Source organism: Rhododendron vialii, chromosome 1a (assembly GCF_030253575.1).
Source record: "Rhododendron vialii isolate Sample 1 chromosome 1a, ASM3025357v1".
Lineage (NCBI taxonomy): Eukaryota > Viridiplantae > Streptophyta > Magnoliopsida > Ericales > Ericaceae > Rhododendron > Rhododendron vialii.
Window position 1 is genome coordinate 7,957,986 of NC_080557.1, and position 26,184 is coordinate 7,984,169.

General features: G+C 40.2%; 2 protein-coding genes across 4 annotated transcripts; one reads left to right on the top strand and one right to left on the bottom strand.

The window, feature by feature from the left end:
- The first annotated feature begins 552 nt into the window (after positions 1-552).
- Positions 553-6,342, top strand: LOC131315886 (actin-related protein 6). Of its 2 annotated transcripts, XR_009196931.1 has the most exons (10): positions 553-1,316; positions 2,659-2,900; positions 3,664-3,862; positions 3,937-4,000; positions 4,554-4,638; positions 4,980-5,030; positions 5,121-5,183; positions 5,281-5,428; positions 5,620-5,793; positions 5,876-6,342. XR_009196931.1 is itself a non-coding variant. In XM_058345114.1 (9 exons), exons 1-8 carry the CDS (start codon positions 852-854, stop codon positions 5,408-5,410), a joined length of 1,299 nt encoding a protein of 432 aa, XP_058201097.1. In that variant the 5' UTR covers positions 553-851; the 3' UTR covers positions 5,411-5,428; positions 5,620-6,342. The 2 variants fall into 2 exon arrangements, 1 of the variants encoding a protein (XP_058201097.1); XM_058345114.1 differs by having other exon boundaries at positions 5,620-6,342.
- Positions 6,343-6,649: 307 nt separating this feature from the next.
- LOC131315897 (uncharacterized) lies at positions 6,650-22,690 on the bottom strand. Of its 2 annotated transcripts, none has more exons than XM_058345129.1 (20): positions 21,530-22,690; positions 20,137-20,629; positions 19,053-19,140; positions 18,761-18,942; positions 18,411-18,547; positions 17,630-17,696; positions 16,337-16,505; positions 16,107-16,221; positions 14,740-14,815; positions 14,447-14,629; positions 13,816-13,976; positions 12,362-12,467; positions 11,762-11,954; positions 10,953-11,230; positions 10,636-10,760; positions 9,852-9,996; positions 9,614-9,706; positions 8,692-8,765; positions 7,433-7,486; positions 6,650-7,349 (listed from the first exon to the last, which is right to left on the bottom strand). In XM_058345129.1, exons 1-20 carry the CDS (start codon positions 22,540-22,542, stop codon positions 7,052-7,054), a joined length of 4,050 nt encoding a protein of 1,349 aa, XP_058201112.1. In that variant the 5' UTR covers positions 22,543-22,690; the 3' UTR covers positions 6,650-7,051. The 2 variants fall into 2 exon arrangements, with proteins under 2 accessions (XP_058201112.1, XP_058201118.1); XM_058345135.1 differs by having other exon boundaries at positions 10,636-10,757; positions 21,530-22,689.
- Between the last annotated feature and the right edge of the window lie 3,494 nt (positions 22,691-26,184).

Here is a 26,184-nt window from a genome sequence, read left to right on the forward strand (position 1 = left end):
CCCTTTCTCTATCAAATAATAATGCATTGGAGAATGTAGACTCCCATTTAATGCTAGGAAATTAAGGGGCATTCTTGGAAAATCAAAACTTTTAAAGAGCAATCATTATGTTTTCTTAAAAAGTTGAAATTTAAAAAATGGACAAATAAATCGGGACGGAGGGAGTAATTTCACACTCCTTTTTTGTGAATGCACTCCATTCTGTCTTGTAGTTCAACTTTTACATATTATTTTTTTAACTAAAAGATGAGAAAATAAGTGTCCTAATAAAAATAAAAAGTGTGAAAATCATTCTACTAGAGAAAAATGTCTTCACTTAGTTTTTGGCACGGGCCATGAGTCAAGTGAGCCTACGTCAAGACTCATCAGATGGACCATTATCGTAGGGCCCAATAAAAAATGGGCCTGTCCAAAATTTCGCTCCAAACGAGCTCAGTCAGTTTGTTTGGAAAGACTCGGCTCGTTTAATAACCAAAACTAAGATGGAATACCTCAATACTAAACCAGCCAAGAGAGCTCGAGTTCGATTATTTTGGCATGACTCGAGTTTAGACTAAGCTAGTTTTGAACGAATTGAGCTCGTGCACTTCTAAAGCTTTGGTCATCTCTGCTCGTGCGGAGAACAATTTCGAGAGATCTAATCTCCTCTGTCTCGAAAATTTCCATGTTTATGTATCAATAAATTTTCCGGCCGTTGAATTATATGATCTTAAATCCAATGTCGGAAAACCTCTGGACACAAAAGTTTTCGGGGCAGACAGGATCTGCCCTCCAATTTCAGACCCACGAGTGAATCACTCAACCTAGGCGGGAAGCAAATACGTAGTAGTATTGGAGAGAGAGAGAGAGAGATGTCGTCCAACAACGTAGTAGTCCTCGACAACGGCGCCGGGCTAATAAAGGCCGGCATCGGCGGCAACCTCGACCCAACAGCCATCCTCCCCAACTGCCTAGCCCGTCCTCTCTCCTCCAAGAAATTCCTCCACCTCTCCGACCACAACGCCACCGCCGCTTTCGACCTCACCTCCGCGGCCGTCCGCCGCCCCCTCGACCGCGGCTACCTCATCAACCCCGACCTCCAGCGCGAAATCTGGTCCAACCTGTTCAGCAACGTCCTCAAGATAAACCCTTCTCATTCCTCTCTCCTCCTCGTCGAGCCCCTCTTCAACCTCCCTTCGCTGCAGCGCGCTGCTGATGAGCTCGTGTTTGAGGAGTTTGGGTTTGAGTCGCTCTTCGTTGCGGATTCTCCGTCCCTTGTACATCTCTACGAGGCCAGCCGGAGCAGGCCGTCCAACGGCGTTGTTTCCAAAACCCAGGTTAGGGAAAGGGAATGGTTAATTATTTACTCCTAATTTTATGCCTACGCAGTTTTTTAGTTTTATTAATGTCAACACCGAGGGTTTGGCCGGGGACGTTTGCTCCCTCCTACAGGTTCAAAACTCTAAGATGTTATTAACTTCTTTGAGGCCGGTTTATGCGAAGTTTTGTGCTCACTTTTATTGGGACCATGCTAGTGGACGGTGTGATTGATCCCAGGATTACTCGTCGAGATGCGCGTGAGGTGCTACGAACACCAGAGTTATCCAAAAAAAACTTTTTCTCTTTATGTCTTCATTCTACATTGGGATTTGGATTTGGGCGTTTGCTCCCTCTTAGGCCTCAGGTTTTCGAGGCTCGACATTCCCAGATGCTATCATATCATTTGGGGTCTGTCTATATGAAGCTTTGCACTAACTTTTATTGGGACCTGCTAGTGGACAGTGTGATTGGTCCCAAGATTACTCGTTGAGATGTGCATAAGCTAGTCTGGATACTTTTTCATTTTATGTCTTGATTCCACATTTCCGTGTTGGAAAGGAATTTTCCCAGATTGGTCGTTGTAGAAAAGTCAAATAAGAGAGCATTCAAATGTGAGATTAAAGGGTTGATTGTATTGGAAGTTTGGAACTAATTGCATTTAAATTTGTTTTGTAGTTAGAGTACCTGAAGTCTACCCATGAGCTATACAGGTTGGTTGCCAAAGCTGTATTTTGGCAGATTTTTTTGGGGGCAAAATTCAAGTCCACTTAGTTGCTGTTTTTTGTTGCCAAAAAATGGCAAAAGCTATTTTTGATGCCAAATTTGGCACCAACTTTGGCTTTGTCAAATCTACCACATCATCCAAGCCAACCGATTTGTACCAAAAAATGAGATTGGTTTACTCCAATGGTCTGAATTTGAGATTGCGACAAAATTGCATCACACCGGTGCAATAATATTTGCTATTTTCTAGGTTTTTGACAATGTAGCAAGCGAAAAAAAAAAGAGGCTTTTGCGAAGTTATTTTCAAAGCAATGGGTGGACTTGCTCTCACAAGTTAGAATTTCAAAAGGAACCAAGAACATGGTAGGGAGGGGAGTAGCCAAGTAGTAATCTCTAACTCATTTCATCACAAATTAAAAAGCAATCATAAGATTTTTAAATGAATAAATGTAATCACCAAATGAGTAGAAGTCCTAGTTTCTTGACCAAAGAAAGAAGAGTTGGTAACCCAAGTTTCCAAGCATTCCTAACTCAAATCTCAATTTTCAAAAACCATAGTCTGAACAAGTCATTCCATAAAAGGGTTGGAATTTTGAAAATATCTCTTGTGATTCCTTTCCTCTTTCCCATCACCAGGCCAGCCTTATCGTCGACTGCGGATTCTCTTTTACCCATGCTGCTCCGGTTTTCCAGAACTTCACTGTGAATTATGCTGTTAAGAGGCTTGATTTGGGTGGGAAAGCCCTGACTAACTATTTGAAGGAGTTGGTTTCATATCGTGCTGTTAATGTTATGGATGAGACCTTCATTATGGATGACGTGAAGGAGAAGTTGTGCTTCATTTCGCTTGATGTTGCCCGTGATTTGCAGGTTGCAAGGTATTGTTACAGTTTAAATGGCTTCTATTGAGTTGTGTTGCTTGTTTTCATGTTTATTATGTTTGTGAATTATGAAATGGGTTTACGGACTTCGGATTGTTATGGTGCATAAAGAAGCTGAAAGTCACTTAGAGTTTGCTTGGTAGTTTTTCTCTTTTATGGAAAGAAGTGTTGTGATATGTTTGTCAATTTAGTTTGTTTGGTTTTGTCAATCACTTAATAAGTTTCGTAGTAGATCTAAAGTGGAATGTAAGTCATTTACAGCCAGTTTGGTGCAAGTAATCTGGTAAGAGGTGATAAGAAACCAAAGAAAAATAAGTCTCTTGGTTGGATTGCAAAATAAGGTGAGAAATGGAGAGAAAGATCTCCCTTGGTTAATATAACTCTCTTGTTCAACTAGTTTTATTTTTCAGTAGAAATAATGAGAATTAGTGAGGTACAAATATCAGTCGTCGTATATTTAGCATAATGGTGAGATTGCCCATCAAATACATATGAGAAAAAGAAATGTTGCTGCGATCATTTCTTTTCTTTTCTCACCCACATGATAGCCAAAACCCTTTCTTTTCCCTTGTTCTAGTATTTTTTGGTGAGTAGCTGTTTGAGGTCAATTTTTGAATCACATACAAGTGAATTGTATCAGTGATTTGGATTTTTGTGATGTTTTGTTTCTTTATGAAGCTCGAACTTGAGAAGTTCTGGTTCAATATGTCTAATTTCTAGTTGCTTCAGAAGTGCTTAATTATACCTAATCTCATTACAGAAAACCTGGGAGGGACAACTACTTCAGGTGCACATATGTGCTTCCAGATGGAGTCACACATACAAAGGGTTTTGTAAAAGACCCAGATGAAGCTAATCGATGTTTAACTTCTAAGGATGGAGCCCCGAAAGACGATATGGAATATCCGGAGGTTACCGAAAAAGCAGAGGATAGAAAGAGAGTTGATCTAACAAAAAATGTACTTCCTCAATCGGCCTCTTGAATAGCTTCCTGTATGGTATGTCATACTTCAATGCTCTACTTTCTTTGCAGGAGTTTAGCTTGACAAATGAGCGCTTCCTTGTGCCAGAAATGATATTCCGTCCTGCTGATTTAGGTAAGTTTTAGTTTCTAGAAAAGCAATCCTGTAATTTTTCAGACCACTCTGAATTCTCCTTACCTTTTTCTGATGTCCCATATTGCCTCTTAACTGAAGACTCTGACATGGAATTTTGTTATTTCTACCGGACTAAGAAATGAACCTATCTTATTAAATGGTGAATGCATTCATTGGGGCAAACAATAAGTGGTTCGACTGAAACACTGAAGGTCTTGTGGTAAGACATAAGTAGCATCTCCCAAGGAAACAATCAGTTCTAAAGAGGGAAGTCAATATGGTCAAACAAAGTACTATTATATAGTAGCTCCCCTCATCCTGTGTTTCTTCAAGTTGTGAATTTTGAGAAACTCGCAACATGGCAAGTGTCATATTACAGAATTCTTGGCTGTTACACTTTCCTGTGCGGTTTGGGAGGAGACCAGAATGTTTCTGTTTTGATTTTGTGATTAATGTATGCCAGATAAAGAGGGGAGATATTTGTGATGAATTGATAAATTGCTTAGTTCTTATTGGATTGAACCTTCTACTTGTACCTTTGGACATTCTGCAGGAATGAACCAGGCCGGACTTGCGGAGTGCATTGTTCGAGCTGTCAATTCCTGCCATGTTTATCTTCACCCTGTACTTTATGAGAGGTATGTCAGGGACTTTATTTGGTTGGGTTTCCTGAATCAGTTTTGCAAAATACTTTTCAGAGAACTGTATTTTTGGCGAAAAACCTTAAATATTCGTCGTACTTGTATCGTATTCATTTTCTGTTAAAAAATGGGCTTCAAAGTTCGTAAATACTTTTCTAGGGTTTTCTTCTTTTCTTTCAAACAAAATTTGAGATTTGGCAGCCAACCTTGTTATTTGAAAATGTTCTGGACAACAGATTCTTAGCGTGTTGACTCCTGGAAGAAATCTTGTTTGAGTTAATGTTGCTAGTTTCGTTTAATGACCTGGTATTCTTCTCTTTGTTCTGTCCTTTATACAGCATTATCTTGACTGGTGGAAGCTCATTATTTCCTCGATTTGCTGAAAGACTGTAAGCTTTAACCTTGATGTCTCTTCTTTTGAATTCTGTCTAGTTTTATCCTATGTACCTTTCGGACAGGATTGATTTCTCTAAATGCAGAGAAAAGGAGCTCCGGCCTCTTGTCCCTGATGACTATCAAGTGAAAATAACAACTCAAGAAGAGTAAAATCTCTTAACATAGAAAATCTGTGTTTAAATGATGTTACATTGTTACTACTTACGATTTCCCAACTAATGGAAGCATGCATTGCTTGTCCAGTCCTGTATTAGGTGTTTGGCGAGGAGGTTCACTCCTGGCATCTAGTCCTGATTTTGAAACAATGTGCGTCACCAAAGCTGAGTATGAGGAGCTTGGATCTGCTCGGTGTCGCAGGCGGTTCTTTCATTAAACATCTGAAGTATTGAAGGTATGTTGCCCTGATTTGTATCCTTTATGTCTAATGCATGAATTTCTTCTATTTGTGTTCGACTTGACCAAGGTGTGGTGATACAGACGGAAATTTGGAACTTCTGCGCCATTCCATACCCTATTTACTTGTAGGAATACTATTTTTCCTTCTGAGTCTATGTTTTGGATGAATGTTTACTCTCTTATCAGGTTTGAGAATTAATATCCTTGTATTGTCTAATGGTGCTACTTTGGAGAAAAGGGAAGATAAGAAGCACTAGGGTTTTCCATACACGAAGGCCTACGCGCTAGGCTCCACAAATATTTGCATGATTCTTGTGGATCTTGGGGCTCATTCATCTTCAGCTCAAGAGCGCTCGATCAGTGAGCTATTATGCACTCTTTCAAAAGTGTAGTTTAAAGGAGTTCATCATAGTCACACTTTAATGACGTGCTGGCTTCTTAGGTTTTTTCCCTGGTTTTATATTCGAGGATATGATTTGGCTTCCCATTTTTGGCACAGAAGCTGGATTGTTAACCACGCAATGAAGTTCGAACGGGACAGCAACTTGCGATAAACTTGCAAGTGGGGAATTTCTTGTCAGAAAGTGTTTGGCCAGCGAAGAAGAGATTCCGCGAGTGACTCTTGGTTAGTACTGCAGTGTGCAACTGTATTTAGCTCTCTGGTGCACTTAAACCTCCAGAAGACATGAAGTTTCGTTCAAGAAATTCTCTTGGAAGTGCAGACTGCTAACACCTAACATGATAGGGTTCACACTCATCCTTGACTTGGCCATTTTGAATGTTTATTCAGTCAGCCTCCAATTTACATTGTAAATGTAAATTGAATCTTTTGAGATCGTTATTTGCTTTGTAAGAGTCCCACAAACTATACCTTCAATTTTATTGTTCTATATATATGCCATTGTAATCCTTTTCTTGTGCCACTGAAAAACGTGATGTCTACTCGGTTGTCGTCTGAATACGTGCCTTGTCTTTGATACAGTTTATGAAGCTAATCCTTGGATAGAAACTGGCTCAGTCCATTGCTACTGGGATCTGTATTCAAAAGTATAATAAACACTGGGTCTTTTCGTCCTCTAAAATTGTCAGTTTTACATAAAATGGAAAGGTAAATGATTTTGTCACTCCTTTTTTTATTTATGCCACAAAAATACACTCGCAGAGGAGTGGCATAAATAAAAAAAATGAGTGGCAAAATCGGCAGCCATTGGAAATAGATAATCTGGTCCATGGATAAGCATAGAAAAGGAGCGACACAAGTTCCAACAAAAATCTGTTTGTGTACAAATGTCTTCTTTGATATGAACCCTTGTTTAACTACACCTCTGCTAAAAAGAATCACCCTTCAATTTCTCCAAGGAATTACAATGAAATATCATTTACATGAACTTGTACTATCATCTCACAGCAGCAAATTCTACAACTCTACAAGGCTGAAGCTTTCCACATTTACAAATCTTGACATACGTATAATACTCGCCCGCCCATCATCCAAGATTGCTAACATTTTTTTTCTTTTCAAAATTGCAATCATCCATGGAGTGCAATTTGGCCCATAATACAACAAAATGTTGCTCATGTAATGAATTCACCAAACTGACAATATTGCCGAGTTCGCTCAATCAGAAAGCGGCTGAGAGTCCATGCACAGATGCACTAATTTTCTTTGGTACTGCCCAAAATATTCACAAACGGCAATAACATCTTCATTTTCTGGACTTATCGCAGGCAAGAGTAACTGGTTTTCCTTGATCGATGAACTTGATTCTTCATCCAAATCTAAGTTGGTGGTGAAATCAGCATGGATTTCGCGACAAGCAAGTATGAACATGGCTGCTGTGTCCGGTTGCTGTGCTTCGCGAAGTGCAGCCAGAGCTTCTTGTAGTGAGCCAGCAGCAACGTACAAAATCAGAGCCCTATATCCAACCATAGTTATGCTTTGGCAAATCGAACATCGGAGATATATTATGGGTTGGTGATGGTAGTAAAGAAGTCCTACCTCCAGATATTGTGTTCTGTACGATGAACATGATCTGCCCACCTCTGCAACACCCTATATGATCACATAGCCGAAAATCAAGCTCATCAAACAAGATCATTCCGGAAAAAAATTACTTCCTCCGGCCTATTTGCCTGACCATTTTTCGGGTATCCATTCCAACTTATTAAGGAAACACACTCTACAAACTGGACCTTTCCAAAAGTACCTTTCAGTTCAAGGTGGACTCATCACTTCAATTCAAGAGGGATGGGCAAAAGGGAAGTACTATCTATATTATAAAATAGTGCGGTTTTTCACCAAAATGTCTACACATACAAATATAGATGCATCTACAGCTGTTTGATGATACTTAGTGATAAGGTTATAGCCGTTGGATCAAAGGAATGAAGGTTTCCTAATGCATTAACCTACATTGCTCTCTCTCTCTCTCTCTCCCCATAAATTTCCCATTAACCACCCATTAAAGCATTATTCAAATGAAAACCAAAATCATATATAACCTTTGTACAAAATCGAAATCAAAGCCACCGAGATCACCGAAATCAAAGCCAACATTCCTTTACTTTCTAGGCTGTCAAACGTACATCACAGAAATCACCGAAAAATCGAAAATAGAATTTTCTATACATGTTCACATGATTATCACATTCTTCTTCTTTACTTTCTCTACCTCTCCCCTCCTCTCTCTCTCTTGAGAAGTTCAATACCACCAAAATCTACTTCACCGAAACCACCGAGGTGAGTTCTTCCATCATTCGTCCATTATTTTTTGTATATTTGCTACCCATTTCCTTTTCATTAAGATTATGATGTTTATCAATGGATGTGTTGCGTTATTTGTTTATCGCATAGTTGAATTTGTTGGATACGGGTTGGTATATTGCACGCAAGATCAGTATTAATTTGCGTGTGGTGATTGTTTGAACCGTATATTGCACGTGAGTTCAGTATTTGTTTCCGTGTGCTGATTGTTTGAGCTGTGCCTTCAAGCACGGGCATACGCTAATGGACATACAATTTGGGACATCAAAAAGTGAAAAAGAGGACAAACAAATTGGGATAGATGGAGTAAACAGTAAAACACAAAAAATGGGATAAAATCTAGAAAAAGCAGCAATATGACATCGAATCAATGCGGGTGCTTAGCTACTAAAAAAATGGATACTTGAGAAGTTAAGAACAGAACCAAATAGTAAGAATGATACGCAAATGGAAGATGTTGAAGAGAACATAATATGGTTAGCAGAACAAGTAACCTGGCATAATCAGATCCTTTCAAATGTGATGCGGCTAAGGTTGCAGCATCTGTCCAGCATCCAGCATCTTGCAGCTGAAAACAGATGAGATAGAAGTCAAACCACCATAAATTCAACATCAATGCTCTGCACCAGATTTTCGAATTAACCACTTGACAAATGGTTTCAATGGTTAACATCTAAATTTTCACTAAAAAGACTACCATTCTCTAAGTATAATATGCTCTAGGCTATTCAATAACTTCATCTACCACATCACATGAAGTTCAATTTGCACATAACATGTGGCAAATAAACTACCATAATCCTGTCAAGGACCATTTTGACTTGGTATCACTTCTTGCCATCCAGCAGCTTACATCTCCTTCACAAATTCAGAAAAGTCATAAGGGGTGTACATGAGATGTCAATTATCAGATTAAGGTCTGGTAAGGAAACATCAAACCTCAATGTTATGTTCCTTCATTAACAGTTATGTTCAAACATCAGTTCTTCTTAGATTAAGCTGTTGTAACATGAAACATCACCGACATATTGGTTCAATAACAGTTGGCGCAGAAGGATAAAACAAGACCAGTTCGATGCTACATTCTATACAACAGCAATGCAATACACATGTGGACAGTACTTCAGATGAACAATAACACCAACCAAAAGAGTCCTTGACATGCAGTCAAATGTTCTGCAAAGGCTATTTGTTTAGCACAACCATAAACCTATACATGTGCGATGGAGTAAGGCATGATCAAGGTGCAACCACCAACCTTCAACAACAAAAAGAAAAAGATCTTCGTTGAGGGCGGGGCAACCAAGATGCTACCATTAAACTTCAAGTGTCTTAACAAGTAAAGAGTACTGGCATCTGAAGCTGATTATAAAAGGATAAAAAACAGAGGAAATTCTTCCAAAAATAGGTCCCAACCTGAGAACAAGCTTCTTGATACCTTCCAACAGCACAGAGAAGATGTATTCCTGACAATGATCTGTCTGTCCTAACCATATTGGCTGCGACAACCTATATCATCACAAGTAGCTATGAGAAATGGAGAAACTCTTACTGTGTTTTACTACTTCCTTCTACCTTTCCTGTATTTTATGAAAGGATGATTTATATTTCATAGTGGAAACATAACCACATCAAACCAAATCATCAAGTTTACCTTAACAGCCAGTTCAAGCAGAGACCTTGACACAGCAGAGGAAAGAGCCACGGCTCGCAGAGCATTTGCATAGAAGTATGTGCTCTCTGGATGGGTGGAAAGCAGTAAGCTAACAGCAGCTTCTAAGTTCCCAACTGAAACAAGCCTGTCCAACAAGAAGATGAAATATATAACAAGCCACAAGCAAAGATCACTATCACCACTTCATATGCATTTGTGGGGGGAGAGGAGGAATGTGGAAGATTTTCGAAACCTATTTCCCTTTCTCTTTTTCCATAGTCAGTCGTAGGTGCTAATCTATGGATTGCAGTATTGCTGTTTCTCTTGAATTGCAAAACCGGGAGGAACGTAAAGACATATATGAAAATGAAAACAAAATGAGAGGAACTAATTCCTTAAGTCCCAAATCAAACCTCGCCTTAAGTCCCAATTGGGTCGGCTACATGAATCCGTTTTATCGAATGACATCTTTTGGTGACAACATAACATCAGAGTTTTTTCTTTCTTTCTTTTCTATGAGATCTTGGTTTCAAGTCTCCCTATTCCCATCTCCAAGTTGAAAGCATGTTGCACATGAAAGCAGGTGTAGGACAGCTAGAAACACATTGTTTGGCCCGTTTCCTAATACTTTAAGCGTTTAAGTCTAGCGGTGATTTACCACATAGAATGCAATCCCAAGCGAGTCTACTATACCGTCAACATGTTTAGTCTGTCTGCTTTCAAGTGCAACAAATTTAATAGAGACAGTTTAAAGTTGAGATACAGAATGAAACAGAATACTAACTCGTGCACACGGTTCTGAATAGCTTCTTCAGTATCCAACTTTTCATGCCAAGAAATACGCTCGCTTGCACTTCCCCACAACTCTTTTTGCTCAAAAGCCATCAACCTGAGTTGACCATTACTCTGCTAACCAAATCCAACATCTTAGAATAGAGAATAAGACATAGCATAAGTACAAATATTTCCAAGAAGAGGTTCGAAAGTGGAAGAAATCCTCATGCTTCAGTGCATAACTGTAGAAGCTTATCCAAGATGTTCAAACTCTGTGCCTCACAAACTAGAAAATAAGAATAATCTTGACGCTGATATCTCACTTACCAATACATCTGTACCGGAGATTGATTTACCCTTGGATGTTATCCTACTCAACATAGATGCATCATCAAGCTCTGGGTTTGATGCTGGTACAGGGGCTTTCTGCAGAGACTTATTGACCAACTTATTCAGCAAATGGTCAAGGCCTTTAGGTAATTGTAACCAGAATAGTGCTTCTGCTGATTCACCAAATATAGCAGCTGCAAAAGCAAACCTCGCAGCACAACCTTTATTCACAATAGAAGCGTATAATCTTGCCCTCTCATCATCAAGTATGCAGCCTACAACCATGAGAATTGGGAATAAAAAGCATCGACAGTTAATCAAATGCTAAATTGGGACAAGATTGAAAGGCTAAATAGCACAGATACGGGCACGGAACAAGGACACGACACGTCATGGACAAGCTGACATGTTATTTTTCCAGAAATTTGGACATGCCACGCGGACACGTTGGGGATAGATTAATCATCAACAAATAAAGTAAAAAACATTTCCATCGAAGTAGGATAAAAACTATAAATCATAGCAACAAGACATACAAGAAATAATGATCACCGAATAAGTATTTATGAACTAAGCATTCATAGCAATTTGGACCCTTGTCCAACTTTTTAAAATTGTATACTTTGACCTCCTAATGTGTCCCTAACGTGTCGCTAGCTTGTCCAACTTAAATTAATACAATTAAAAAATCAGACACAGATTTAGGAATGTAAGACAAGTTTAAGACAAAGATGCATGAGTCTGGGAGACGTGTTTGTGCTTCGTAGTTGATAGGAAGTACTACCATCAAGAAACCACATACCCACCTTCTGTTCTATAAGGTTCCAATACCTTAAGAAGCAACTCTGGAACTACAGAATCACCAACAGGAGGTGAATCAATCATATAAGTACGAAGATCTCCAGTTGATGCAGCAGTTCCCTGCCACTTATCCATGGTTGTACTGCAGGTATTCAACCATGCAGGCTTCACCCCTAGTTGAAAGATCATACGCAATGCCTGTAGCAAAGAAACAAGAAAACTTTAGTCGGTAACCATATGTTCACATTAGTTACCTAAATTCTCCAGTTCAGAAATAGGAGCAAATTGTGCTGGAGACAGATATTAATAAGTCGGTTTTCCTCTTGCATGGATTCTGCATGTCCTATATTGGACGTGACACAAGACTTGGTCAAACATACACGGTAACATGCATCCAAAGGAAATGAAGTGTTATTGTTTTTTTTTTTTTTGTCTCTGTTGGGTTTATTATAATTATTTTTCTTAATTTTATCTTATTTTAATTTTCAGCCTCCACTAAATTTGGTTACTGACAACAAACTTAATCAGGTTAAAGAGACAGACATGCTCAAGATTGGTAACTCTCAGAAAAATCATAACGAGGAAAAGCAAAGGAAAAGTGTTACCAAAGCATGTGGTGTAGGGAGTAATATGGGACAACACAAAGGCATAGGTCTGAATCTCTCTTTCATGGATCTAGGCTGGGGTTCATATCCAACTCTTTTGTCGTTTCTGCATGAGAACAATAGATTTAATCTGGAATTAATATCAATTCCTAAAACAGGTAAATGAGTCTGATAGTATTTCCTAATAACAAGAGAAAAGCATGTTTGATTTGTAAATCAAAGACGTACAAGATTCATGGGACTTATCAAAAGATTATTTACACGATTGTTGGGATTTATCGAAATACACACACACAAAAGATTACTGGGGCCATATGTAGTTGTGAATTAGTCATCACCATAACTCTCCTATAAGCATCTCAGTTTAACATTCAGTAGCCCTTTTTTAACTGGACAAACAGCCAAGCACATCATGCATTCAAGGTTAGCCAACTCACTTAACTCAACAAAGGTCAGCTACAAGCCTACAATTACTATTTCTTGATGGCAGCACTGATTTGTCCACTAGCTAAACTAATAGATCAATATGACTTTTGAACCACAAAAGGCTCTGATTTTCTTACTTGGAGTATTAAACCTGGTACAAGTCAGAAGGCGCAACAGCCTCTTATCTAGGTAGACTTGAAGCAAACCCAATATGAGATTTTGAGACAGTTCATGCGTGATGAATCCTAAGCACAAAGAGGTGATTTGAAGGGATTTTAGGTTGGATCTTGTATCCCCCTTTCACCTTCTCCACATTTCCACATACACACCAGTGTCACCACATACGAGCTACTTGTCCCCTGTTTGGCTTTAAAAGCAACATTCCATAATGTAGGTTTTCACCAAGAAGTTCCACCAACTACAATCCAGAATTTCACAAAATACCAACTTAAAAATCAAGCCACTGGCAATGCCTTTCAATAAATAATCCATAAAACAATTCTTCTAAATTTGAATCCCTCCTCTTCCCAGCTTTCAAAATAAAAAAATAAAAAATCCACCATAAAACCCAGTGTAGGCAACATAACTAAAAGTTTCCAGGAGCTGTCTTACATCTCTCCGCCAAACCTAGGATGTCTACTTCTTTTCCAAAACTTGTACTGTTGACGCCACCGAAGGCAGAATTTTGAACTTTCTAAAGGAAAAAATAGACTTAGCATTCAGGAATCAGCATGCTAGGTAGTCAACGTGATTACAGATACACTGACATGTTATTTGTGGGTGAAAATGGAGTGCCATTAAGGACAGCCAACAAACCTAAAGAAATATTACGCTTTTTCAGTTTTGGACTGCACATTTTCTTGGGTGCCAGTATCCCTACACTAGGTGCTTCCTCTTGGCCAAGAGAAAATAACATACCGGTGAAGGAGCAACTTATTAACAAGAAAAGAAAAGACAAGACATCCAGGGCAAATGCTTTAAAATAGAAAAGAGCAAACAAAAAGCTCAATTGAATTGAGTCAACTTACACGTTAACCTCAACAAGACGAAAGCTACTGTCAGCTCCAGCAATGCATAATACCAGTGGATCGTTCTTATCAGTGCGCAAAGGCAACCAGTCAAGTTCCAGGACAAGAGTTCCCGGAAATTGAGGTTGTAAAAGTGAATTGGCTAAGGGATCCGGTGAATCCTGCATTTAGTAAACAAGTCATGAAGAAATATCCTCCATTAAGTGCATGGACCAAAGCCATTCTTTAAGTAAATCAATCCTGATAAAATCTCATGACAAAATACGCAATTTCTATGCATTAGATTGGTTACGCTCATTTCAAAACTTAAAAGGAGTAAGGAAGTCTGCAAAATGATGAAAAATCCCTACAGGGTACTAGACTGAAAGGGTATAAAAGAATGAGTGTGTGTATATAGGGAGAGGATAACTATGGAACCAGTCTCTTTCCTTTTCTTTTTTCTTATTTCAAAAAGGTGTCGGCGAGTCACCGCTAAACAAGTCCACTTTGCAAATGCAAATATTACTTCTTGCAAAACTAGAGAACATAAATGCAGATGGTCAAACATAATAACCCAAACACATGCATGTATGCACACACCGACACAAATTGAAGACGAAGAAGAAGATATGAGTGCCATTTTCTAACTTACGAGATCAAACACAGAAAACGTATTGTCATAAAACAGCACAGCAACACGCCCACGGCTATGATCTCCACGGACAACAGGTGAGAACTTGATTCTCCGGATTCCTTCCCTATGAGTGTTAAACGAGGAAGATTGCCCAGTTGTCACGTCCCACCAACGTATGTTTCCTGACCTGTCCCCCATAACCTACATAGTAAAGCTGTCATTACCTCACTTGTGGACAGCATGGGTAAATTCAAAATTCAAAATGCGCAAGTTGCCAAACTATTAATAAATTCCAAAGTGATGGTACATACTACATGAGGTAGGCGGTAGGCCATGGCTGTAATCAGTCCCTCTGCCGAAACAAATGAAGAAGAAGGCCATTTCGGTCTGCAAATCGAACATCATAAAATGATTCAATCTAAACCAATCTATAGTTATAATCATTCATAATAGCTATTAATAGAATAAATTCAATTGGAGAATTAATAAGTTTTTAGATATTCAATAAATGAAAATGTTTCTTTCCTTCTGGAAATGACGAATAGATATTAAGAAGAGATAAAGAGACAGTGAGGTAGGTTCAGACCTATGGCTTGCGGAGAAAGAGAGATCCACTAGCAACAAAGTATTTTCACTCACACTCATACTCGTTCCATCTTACACTCCTTTTAAAGACCATGCCACAAGTACAGAAAATGGAATGCAGAGACGGCTACGCAACACTAGTCATGTCCAATCACAAGCATCTACACTTCAAAGTTGGCGAAGATGTAGAAGCCCATAATAGTCGATGTGGTGGAGCAAGTTGTTTGACCAAACCAATGGATGTATGAACATTAAGAAACACATCAAAGAGGGAATTCCTACTCCGTGTGACGAAGAAAATGTGTATTTCGGGCAAGAGAAAGCGACAAATTTTCATTCTATCTCTACAATGAGGATGTCTGTTCTCTTCAGTATAGGTACATTAAGTGGTTTCAAGTTCACTGGAAGTGAGGTCAAGAACAGCGAAATGTCCTTCACCCTTAACTCTTGCCCTAATAGTTGTCTACAGCAAGATGATTTCGAGGAACTATCTGCATGAATTGATTGGCTGAGAGTTGAGCATTAGCTAGTAAGTTCTTCAAGTTAAAATGCTAACAACACTGAGGATATTGCCCTCAAATAGTTTTTTAGGCTTTACCAAATAAATAATCCAACACAGCCATGTATGCATATTGAACAACCCACTTGGGTCATACTAAGAACTGACTATTATAGTTTAAGCTATGCAAATGTTGTGCTAGTTGCCCTGCTGGAGTTAAGCGCAGTGCTATCAGCACCTTTAAATTAGGAGCGAATTTAATGAAATTCATCCTTGCCTTGTTCTGCCTACAATCAAAGCTGCGATTAGCTTAATTCTCCTTCTAACGATGCTCATATAGCTAGGAGGACAAAAAATGAAAACGCAAACAAGTACACGGATACATAAAAGTTCACAACATGACAATGAAATTTCTCAACAGAAAAACAGAAACAGTGAGACTCCCAGAATGATGAACAAACATAAGGGGTTTACAAAGTTACATTACGCGGGTTGGGAGCAAGTAGACGACCATGGCAGAATCAAGAATCCCTATGTCGCTACCTAAATACAATGGTCTCCCCGTGTACCTAGGTGCATAAGAGGCAATTGTACCTGAAGTCTCGGATCCTTCGTCCATGAACCTCAAAGACTCCTAGTGCACCATTAACCAAAGCAAACGCAAAACTTTCAGACGATTCATCCTGAGATCCATCGGAGCTTGGACCCTCTGCCAAATAAAAGTTGCTTTTATGTACAAACAATTTAGAATCCAGGATAAATTTTGTATCTATTAAACAACAACAGCAAATATCAAGCAAGCACATCAAGTGGAAAAAGCTCACTAGAATCTGTAGCAGACGCCTTTGTTTCGGAAGACGCCCCAGCTGTTGCCACAGCTGCAGGATCTTTCGATGTTAAAGACCATTGCCTAGAAGGTCCATTTTGAACTGGCCGCGGAACTGTGGGCAGAGTCCACTCCAATACAGTGAATGGAAGAGCTAACGATCTAAGCTACATGGAGAACAGAATATAATAACTATTTACATGAGAGCTGAATACATTTAACAAAAAGATTACACCCAGATCTATAAACTGTATATATGTCACTACAACAAATAGCAATTTAATTCATGAAATGAAATAGACAAAATCAAGATGACATGCACTTATCCCCAAAAAAAGATGTACAAAATGATTTGTAACTAAAAAAAAATATCTGAACTGTTAGGTTACCAAGTGTCCAAAAGCTTAAGCTAATGGAAAATAGGCCCAACAATGTATATCAAGCCACCCAACACTTCCCTTCCTGTGTAATCCCGTCTTGGATGTAAACATCCTACCATAGAGCAAAACATAATGCGAAGAGGACAAGCATAATCATACAGCTAATGAATGCAAACAAAGAGAGACCAATAAGAACCAAAATTCTGACACATATCAAGTCACACATTGTCCCCAAAGCTTAAGCTATTAGGAAATGGGCCAACAACTTATAGCAAGCAATCCAGCAAGCAAATCTAGAGGAAGAAAAATAAGAACTTCAAAATCTGGTCACAAACAAACCAACACTGCTTTAAAACCCATTTGATAAAAGTTTTGGGGGATGGGATTGGATTATGAAGGTCATGGGTTTCCTAATACTTTGTTTGGTTTCACAAAGTTGGGGTGGATTGCTAAGCCGATGGGATTATGAATCCCCCAAAATGGGAGAATTAGGAATACCCCGGGGGAGGGGGTATTAATACTCCAATCCCAACCCCTTCTCATTACCAATTCCTTCTATCAATCCAATCTCATCATCTAATCCCATCTCAAACAAACATGATATTAATAATCCTATCATCCAATTCCATCTCAAACAAACATACTCATTACCAATCCCATATCATTATCAATCTCAATCCTAATCTCATCTCCTTACGAATCCCACCCATCTATCACTGTTGTCAAACAGAGCCTTATTTCATGCACTTGAAGGCCGCAAACAAGATTAGAGAATCTAATATTTCCAGATGTAAAACAGGCATCACATTTTATGAGCTCCTAAAGGACTCAAACAAAATGCCACAATTGACGCGGGCAATTGCTGACAGATTATTTTGATATGTCGAAGGAAATGGTTTCCGCCAACTTACCATGATGGGAGTCTTTGTCATTGCCCACACCTCTACAGGTGCATCACGAAACAAAATCAAAAGATACCTGCAAAATTGGACATTGTAAGATAACTGTCACTAAAGTAGCTCCTGAAGTCGTCATAACCAAGAAAGGTGTATGGATCTATTCCATGTCTCCTAGTTCTAAACTATTGATGCAGATGATTTGTTTCTGCAATAATCAAACATCTTAAGAAGATTGAGTACCTTCTTTATTGTCAATGTAACATTTTGATTCTTAACCAGCCCTTTAAGTTTGAGTCAGTTTAACAATTTAGTCCGATCCCCTTTCCTCAAAGGATAGAAAAACAGAGGCTATTACTTCGTAAATTTGGGAAGGATAATAGCCAGTAGGTTTATTTGGGTTCGGTTTGGATAGCATAATAACTACTACACCAGATTTAGATACAGGGCAGAAATCTTAGTTAGGTTAGGGCTGCCCAAGAGAGCCATAAAGGGTTGTTACAGCTTGTATTCAGCATCTTTTTGACAGTTCTGTCTGAAAGAATAGTCAACTAAAGCAGTTTCTTTAGACTCCCTTGGATATGGTGTGGACAAGCGGATGTTTAAGCTTACCCTCAGAGCTTAATCTGGCTCTCCGATTTCCCACCTAACTAGTTTCATAAGCTCTTTTGAGTTATCATAGTCCTCTCCCAATTAGCTGGGTAAGGATCTTACCGATCAGTTTTTGTATGACCAAGGAGTAAGGTAGAAACAAGAAAAACTAACAAGCATCTGAATTATGCATTAGATATAAAACCTTCCAGATGATGAAGCCCTTAAAGCCCTTATGGGTGCACGCTCGGGCTTTTGTAAAACCCGAAACGGTCGATTTAGGCCACTTCTAACACAGGTCACTACAAGCCTATTGATATATCCTCCAGTTTTTTCATTCGCCTGCAACATCAAAGTATCGCATGATTATTGGTATAACAAAGAACAAGCAATTGACCAAACAAAGTAAGCTATCGCAGTGATTGAGAATCAAGAATAAAACCAGCAAGATGGGACAAAAGGACAGGGAACTTGGAAAAAAAAAATGGAAATATTGGCTGGAAAAAAAATTACGTAATTAACAGGATGACGATATTTCAATTAGAGGTCCAATACCTGGGTATATGAGAATGACACCAGTCTAGAATTTCCAAGCCAACGTAGTCCTCTTACGGTACTGTTATGAACGGAGAAACTTGCGGCAACAGCATTAGCATAGACATCAATCACATCAACTGTACCATTTTGCGTTCCCAAAGCAACTAATGGAACAGCAGCAGCAGGATAGTTTCCCCCACCTTCACATGACTCCAGTAATATAGTTATCAAAATAATGCTAACTCATAAAACATCTTGTTGACTTGGCACTCAACAGGTAGAAGAAAATAATGGCAGATGAAAAACTCACGGGCCAAAGTAGCTGTTAAAGAAGGGGATGGTACAGCCAACATGGTCACCGTTGAAGAAAGAAGATGAAGCTGTCCTACTAAGCTGATCTGCAGAAGTGATTTGACCTTTTACATAAACAAGGATGACCAAAAAAAACTTATGGAAAAAGAAACATGCTATTCACTCCTTATTTGTCCTTCATTTCGAATTTCACACCAATGAGCAACCATAAGAAGTCCAATATTACGTTTCCTGTGCCCTTGGTAACAAACTAGATGCAGGATAAAATAAATCAAGAATCATACCATATAGCAAAGTAGAACATTATAAGCACCCTACGGTAGGTGGAGAGGGGAAAGATAGAAGGGGCCATAGAGGGCCCAATGTCCATATAGCAACAGGAACTTATTTTTATAAGTTGCTTTATCTATTTCACTTATTCGACTGGATCTTACGGAGCCTGCTCATGTACGACATGATATAGAAATTTATTGAAAAAGGAATCAAGGGGATGTCACCCATGTACAGTTGAAAACAAGGAATCAGAAAAAAGAAAAGGCCAAAACAATAAAAAGACCTATACACCAATCTAAGGCTGCTTTTGCCCATCAAATGGGCTTTCCCTTTATTTTTGGCCAATCGAATGGGTGTTCTGGAGCAGCCACTTTGTGCATATATGCCAAAAGTTAGGTATGTCTCCTGTCCCCCCCACCTCCATTGTTGGGATAACTTGGGTACTGTTATTGTTGATTGGGCATTCTTTAAATTCTGTCAACTAATAATATCTCACTCCGCCACCAAAAACCTAGAGATTTTTGGACTATCGGAAATCAATTTTTAGTTTTGATTTTTTGTAAGATAAAATGCCAAAGTTCAGAGGACCACAGACAAACATAAATTTGGTCTAAAAACTAGAACGGTTTCTTCTTGATTGCCAAATTCCAATGCTTGTAGCCAAAACAATAGTTCAGAGAAAGAACAAGATTCCTTATGCTCATCTTCTAATGATGCAATCTCTCACCACTTTGACAACCATAAAACTGTCATGCATTATCCAGCCCGAAAGAAAGAAAATTTCGAGTACTATGAGAAAAGTCCTCAACCTTAAATGACATCTCTTCCAGGCTGACAGTTGAGCTTCTCGCAGCAAGACTACTACCAATGTTATTCGCCTCATCCGGTGGATGAAGTGCATCTACTTCTTGTTCATCAGTGGAAGAAACAACAGTAGTAGAATTTGTCTCTATAACCGAGAGCTCACTGCCTTCACCAGCAGTGCCGGAGTTTTTTGAATCCTTCTGTGCATCTTCAGGACCTTCAGCGGTCAGGAGCCAGTTCCAAATGTTTCCATCATCAGAAATGGATATCAAATGTGTCTTAGAAACGAGAAGGGATTCATCACAAAAATCAAGAGGAGTATTGAAATCCACAACAGGGGAAGAAGTATGAGAATAATCAGAATAAAGCTTCCCAATTTGTTGTAGGGTGGAATCTTGTTGGGAAATGACGACTGCAAGAACAGAGGGAGAAGGGACCGATGTGCCAATAGAGGGCATCAACTCTTCCATCATACACATCAGGTGCACCTGTTCTCCTCTGTGATCATAGGCACAAAAAAGTACATTCCCTTACAATAAGCAAAAAAGATGCATACTATTTTAACCTAAGTAGCTTTCTTATACATGGAAAGGGCACATAACTGTTGAATTCAAAAGAACTGCAGATTCCAGTAGGAAAAAATAACATACGAGTAGTGGAATCAAAACTCCACTACACAAACAGCAACCTGTAATGCCCGTTGTTTCTAGTAGTAACAATCACAGCATGGTCAATCTACTGTCACACTTATGCAAGATACAAATGAAGAATCAGGACACGAACTCCAATAACCTCCCATCGAGTTGAGACAGTTATTTCATTCCGAAGTGAATCGTCATCATCTCATGAAGCTCAAACTGATGATTTATTATTGAAATATATAATCCGGTTCTTAGACACATACCCGTACCCAAGTTCATGTATGCACATAGGCATGCACATACATGAAATCATACTCTAGCATCTTTTCTTACGAATCAGGCTATCTTTTAGCAACGATGCTCTATTGGTTCAATGTTCTTTGCAACCACCATGGATTTTCTACAGTGGGATAACAGCATTGGAGATCAAACACATTGGAGGTAACGTAGAAAATTTGGCAATGCCATACTTGGTGTCCAATTGGCACAAGAAATGGCATTCACAGCCAAAACTTCACAAGAACTTGACTCGCTCACCAATCGAGCTCGTCTTCTGGTGATAATCTAAAGTCATTTCGGCTTTAACATCCAAACATAGCTCACTGCTGGAACTTCTCTAAATTCTAGCAATGCACACTGCTATAACCTCAATAAGAGCTTCAACAAACATGATTAACCCTAGAAAACACTAGGAAAACTCGAAACACATCAATGCATATCAAAATCAGAAGCAACATCTCGAAACAACAAGGCTCACTCTTTCCGCCGCCAAGCGCTGAGCCTCCCGTCAAGGTGCAGACAGTACACCACCTCCAGACTCGGATCCGGCACCACGTCCATAAACTTCCCGCACCCCCGGGGCAGCCCCGTCGAGAACAACGCCGTCTCGTACTGCAAGTCAAACACCACAAGTTCCCTCGGGAACGTGACAAACACCACGTGCCTCCACCGCGGCGAGTACGCCACCCGCGCCACGTACGTCGGGAACACCGCCATGGCCGGCGCCGCCGAAGAATCCCTACTCCCGTCCCTCTCCAGCCTCTGCAGCTCGCCCGAGTCCGTCGGGATCTGGATCTCCTTCACGACGACGTCGTTCTCCGACTCGTCCCCGTGCACGATAACGGACAGCAGAAACCCTTTCAGCCCCAGGGCACAGAACCTCCTCGAATCGAACGGGTCGCGCCGGATGCAGGAGAGGTATTCCGGAGCGGCGTCGTACTTGAAGAAGCATCGGTTGGTGGTGGTGTTGTATAGAGAGAGGAGGGAGGGTCCGGAGAGGGCGGCGAGGGAGAACGAGCTGTTGTCGGGTTGGGTCTGGATCCAGCAGAGGTCTTGGATGCCGGACTTGGAGTTATTGTTGCTGCTGCTGCTGTTGTTGTTATCGGAGTCGAGGAAGAGAATGGGGGATTTGTTGTTGATGAGGGGGTGGAGGAGGGCGATGCGGCCCTGGCGGTCGCCGGCGGCGAGGAGGGGGGAGGGGGAGGAGAGAGAGGGGTTGTGGGGCGAGTAAAGAGAGGATTGGGGGGACCAGCGGAGGGAGGTGAGGAAGGGGGAGAGGGAGGAGTGTGGGGGAGGGGGGAGGGGGAGGCAGGTGACGAGCTGGAGGGAGAGGGAGTCGAGGATGGTGACGGTGGAGCCGGAGGCGTAGGCGAGGAGGTTGGAAGGGTGGAGGTCGGCGGTGGAGGTGCCGTTGGAGCGGGAGGGGGGGCCGGGGAGGGTGAGGGAGTAGGAGGAGTCTTGGTGGCGTTGGGGCGGATTTTGGATCGACATTGGGTTGGTTTTTTCAAATCTTTGTTGGAGTTCAGGTGGGATTTTTGTGTGCGTATGTAAACTAGATTGGTAGAACTACATGGAATACTTCCATGAGCACGCAGGAGAGAGAGAGAGAGAGAGAGAGAGAGAGAGAGAGAGAATTCCTTCCGAAGATCCGTTCGTTTGTCTGCACTTGAATTCAAAATTCACAGCCAGCTCTCTCTCTCCTGCTTGCGGCGAGGAATGCGGGGGGAGCGAGGGAGACAACCTGAAATTATTATTTTTTTGACCAAAAAATGTCAAAGGTTACTTGATCGGATCCGGGTCGAAGTGTCGGACGTGTGCCGTGGATAATGGAAAGTTGGAAACACACGATTTTTTTTTTTTTGGTACGTCGGAATTCAACACGATTTTTTTTTAAAAATATATACAAGGGTGATACTAGTCTATCCTGTTGATGTGATACGACCAACTAATTATTTTCGATTATATATGGTCCGGATCCGCACAACGGTGATGTGGTGGTCAGTGAGATCTATATAATTACCAACCACATGTGCATAATGGTGTTAATATGAACACGTGATGTTATGTTATTGTGTTATGATATCACGTCAGCAAAATGACTAGATATCACTGTTGCACCCAAAATTTACTTGAAACACACGATTAGGGCTGTTACGAACCCGACCGGACCGAAAAAGACCGAAAAAACCGACCGACCGGTTCGGTCTTCGGTCGGTCCAAGGGAGTTTTTTTTCGGTTCGGGGTGGACCGAACCGAACCGAACCTAGGTCGGTTCGGTCTCGGTTTTCTGGAAATCTATACTGACCGAACCGAACCGAACCGAATGCGGACCGAACCGACCGAGGACCGAACCGACCGAACCATATATATTATATATATTTATATAAATTGTTTTAATCTTCTGGCTCTTATTGTTTTGAATGGTTAACTTTTGGCTCTTACTTTTTTTTTTTTGGAATTTCATTGCTTGATTTATTTACGTTTTTGCAAAATTTTCCAATCGATTACTCTCTCTGTTCTAAATTACTTTAACTCATCCAAGTTATATACACTATTGTAAAAAATATTTCCAATCTAAATATAGGATTTCAATCGTCTACAGGCTTTACAAGACTCTTCAATATAGTAACTAACACTAGTAACTTCCATTCGGAAACCATAGATAAAATTAGACAATACAGTTGTATTCAGCAAGATTTTGGATGAAAGTTGTACTTTTCGATTTCTGCCAACTGAACTTTGACATTTTTCTTGCATGGATGGTCTGTAATAGCCATCAAGTACTAGATCCAATCCAATCCAACTAATGAGACCACTAATTGTAGAACGAGAGTTATACTTTTCGATTTCTGCCAACTTGACCATTTTTCTTGCATGGACGGTCTGTCATTAGTCGTCAAGTACTAAATCCAATCAAATCCACCCAATGAGACTACTAATTGTAGAATCCCATGGCCTATAATTACCTTCACGCTGTTGCACAAAAAACATAGACGTCTGCATTTACAAGTTCCGAACTCACGTATCTCTCGTTAATTTGCAAAACCCTCTATTCCCTTGTTGATATTCACTTTTTTGCAAGAGAAGAGATGGCCAAATGCAAATTTTCATTTGCTTTGTGGCTGCTCGCCCTCCTGTTTTCCCTGAAGCCTGCATCCACAACATTAACGCAAAGGAGCTACGCATCGTCAAGTTGTAAAAGTTGTAATTGTTTGAGCATACTTGTTGTATGTTTTTTTTTTTTCAATTGGTGTTTGAAAAAAAAAAAAAAAAGGTACAAATTACGATGGCCCAAATGTGAAAAAATGGCCCAAACATGGGTGATTGACTTAAGGTTGAAAATTGCCCAAATATGGGTGGGAAACATATGAAAATGGCCCAAATATGGGTGAAAAAATGGTCCAAACATAGCCCGTAGTCTATTGTTAGTTTTTAAAAACGGCCCAAATGGCCCAACTAAGGCCCATTTCGGGCGGACCGAACGCCCCGAAATCCCCGACCGAACCGAACTCACCCCGAACCGAACCGAACCGAAATTAATACCGGTCGGGATCGGTCTCCGAATTATATACCCCGAACCCGATCGGGGTGCGGCAAATCCACCCCGAACCGAACCGAACCGACCGAATAACACCCCTACACACGATGAAACAAATTATAGGATTTTAGTTGTAATTCATATCTCATTGTTCAAAAAAATGAAAATCTCGAAAAAATTATATATGTAGTCCAATTTTTTCGAACTTATTTTGGATTTATCTTAAAACAAATGTACTTTGCGCGTACTTTTAAAAGCCTAGGTTTGAGGGCCTAATATTTATTTAAGGACGGAGAGAATCTATATTAGATATTTCCAATATATAATGAAAAGTATGTGTGGTTCAACATAGGATTCAGAATCCGCACCATCTCATCCATCTGTTTCGACAATTAATGGTCCAAAACACTATTCAACGGTCGCGATTCACCTCCGTAAAACTTTATTCACAGAGCTTGAAACCTTATTCATAGAGCTCTGTGAATAAATTTTTTTCTTCGGTTTACCGTCCCACTTCAAAACATGGTATTATGGATGGGGAAAAAAACACAGGAAGCTAAAAGAGAGAACTCAAGCATCATTTCGGAAGCAAACCGTAGCAGAAAAATAAAGAAGGCGCAGCCGAGATATCTTCTGCTACAAAGCCCTCATCATCTCCCCCCCTGTCGATCTCTTGTTCTATCTCTCTCACATACACATACACTCCATTGGGTTTTCTACATTCCACAAAAAACACTAACAAAAACACCTCACTAGCATGTATCTATCTTACCAAATCATCAAAGGAGGAAAGTTGTAACAACGGACAAGAACGTGACACAAAACAAGCCGATCGTAGCAGTAGACGGGGCTGAGCTAGAGGGAGGGGAAGCGGGCACGCCGGCAGCAGGAGAATATAGTGCATTGGGCGGCTCCGCGGTGGAGCTCGGGGGAGATGCGGAGGGAGAGGTGGCCAACGCGACGATGGCAAGCTGCTGGCCCGAGAGGCAGTGGCGGGGGTACGTGCTCGTGAAGAAATAGTGGCCCGGGGTGGCGAGGGTGATTTTTGCCGGACTGGTGGTTAGAGTGAGGGTTGGGGCGGTGGTGGTGGTGTTACATGGGTCTGATGGCCATGCTGCTATCTCTTCTACATCCTGAGTCCCGTTTATGAAGTTGAAAACTGCACCACCATGAAAAGCACAAATAAATTAGAATTACTTTGCAAGTAGAAAATGGAGTATTTCATGGGGAGTGATTTTCGAGTAGTCCCCGAATTGTTAACCGCACTCTCAAGGGGAGTGCGGAAATTAATATAGTTAATTTTTGCACTTTCCAAATTGTTAACTCTTGGGGGTGCGAAAATCAATACTCCTATGAGTTAATTTTCGAAATGCGATTAACAATTTGGAAAGTGCAAAAATCACTCCCCCTCTTTCATTAGCTTTTATTTTTTAAAAGAGGGTTATTAATACCGACATTTTTAAAAGTACTACAAAATCAAGACTTTTTTCGTTGGCTTATCTTGTTTGTTAGTTAATTTTCTTTTAAAATTTTTGTAAAATATTAAGACTTCTCATATCCATTTCAATGAGTAAAATCAGAATTTCTCGTCTGCA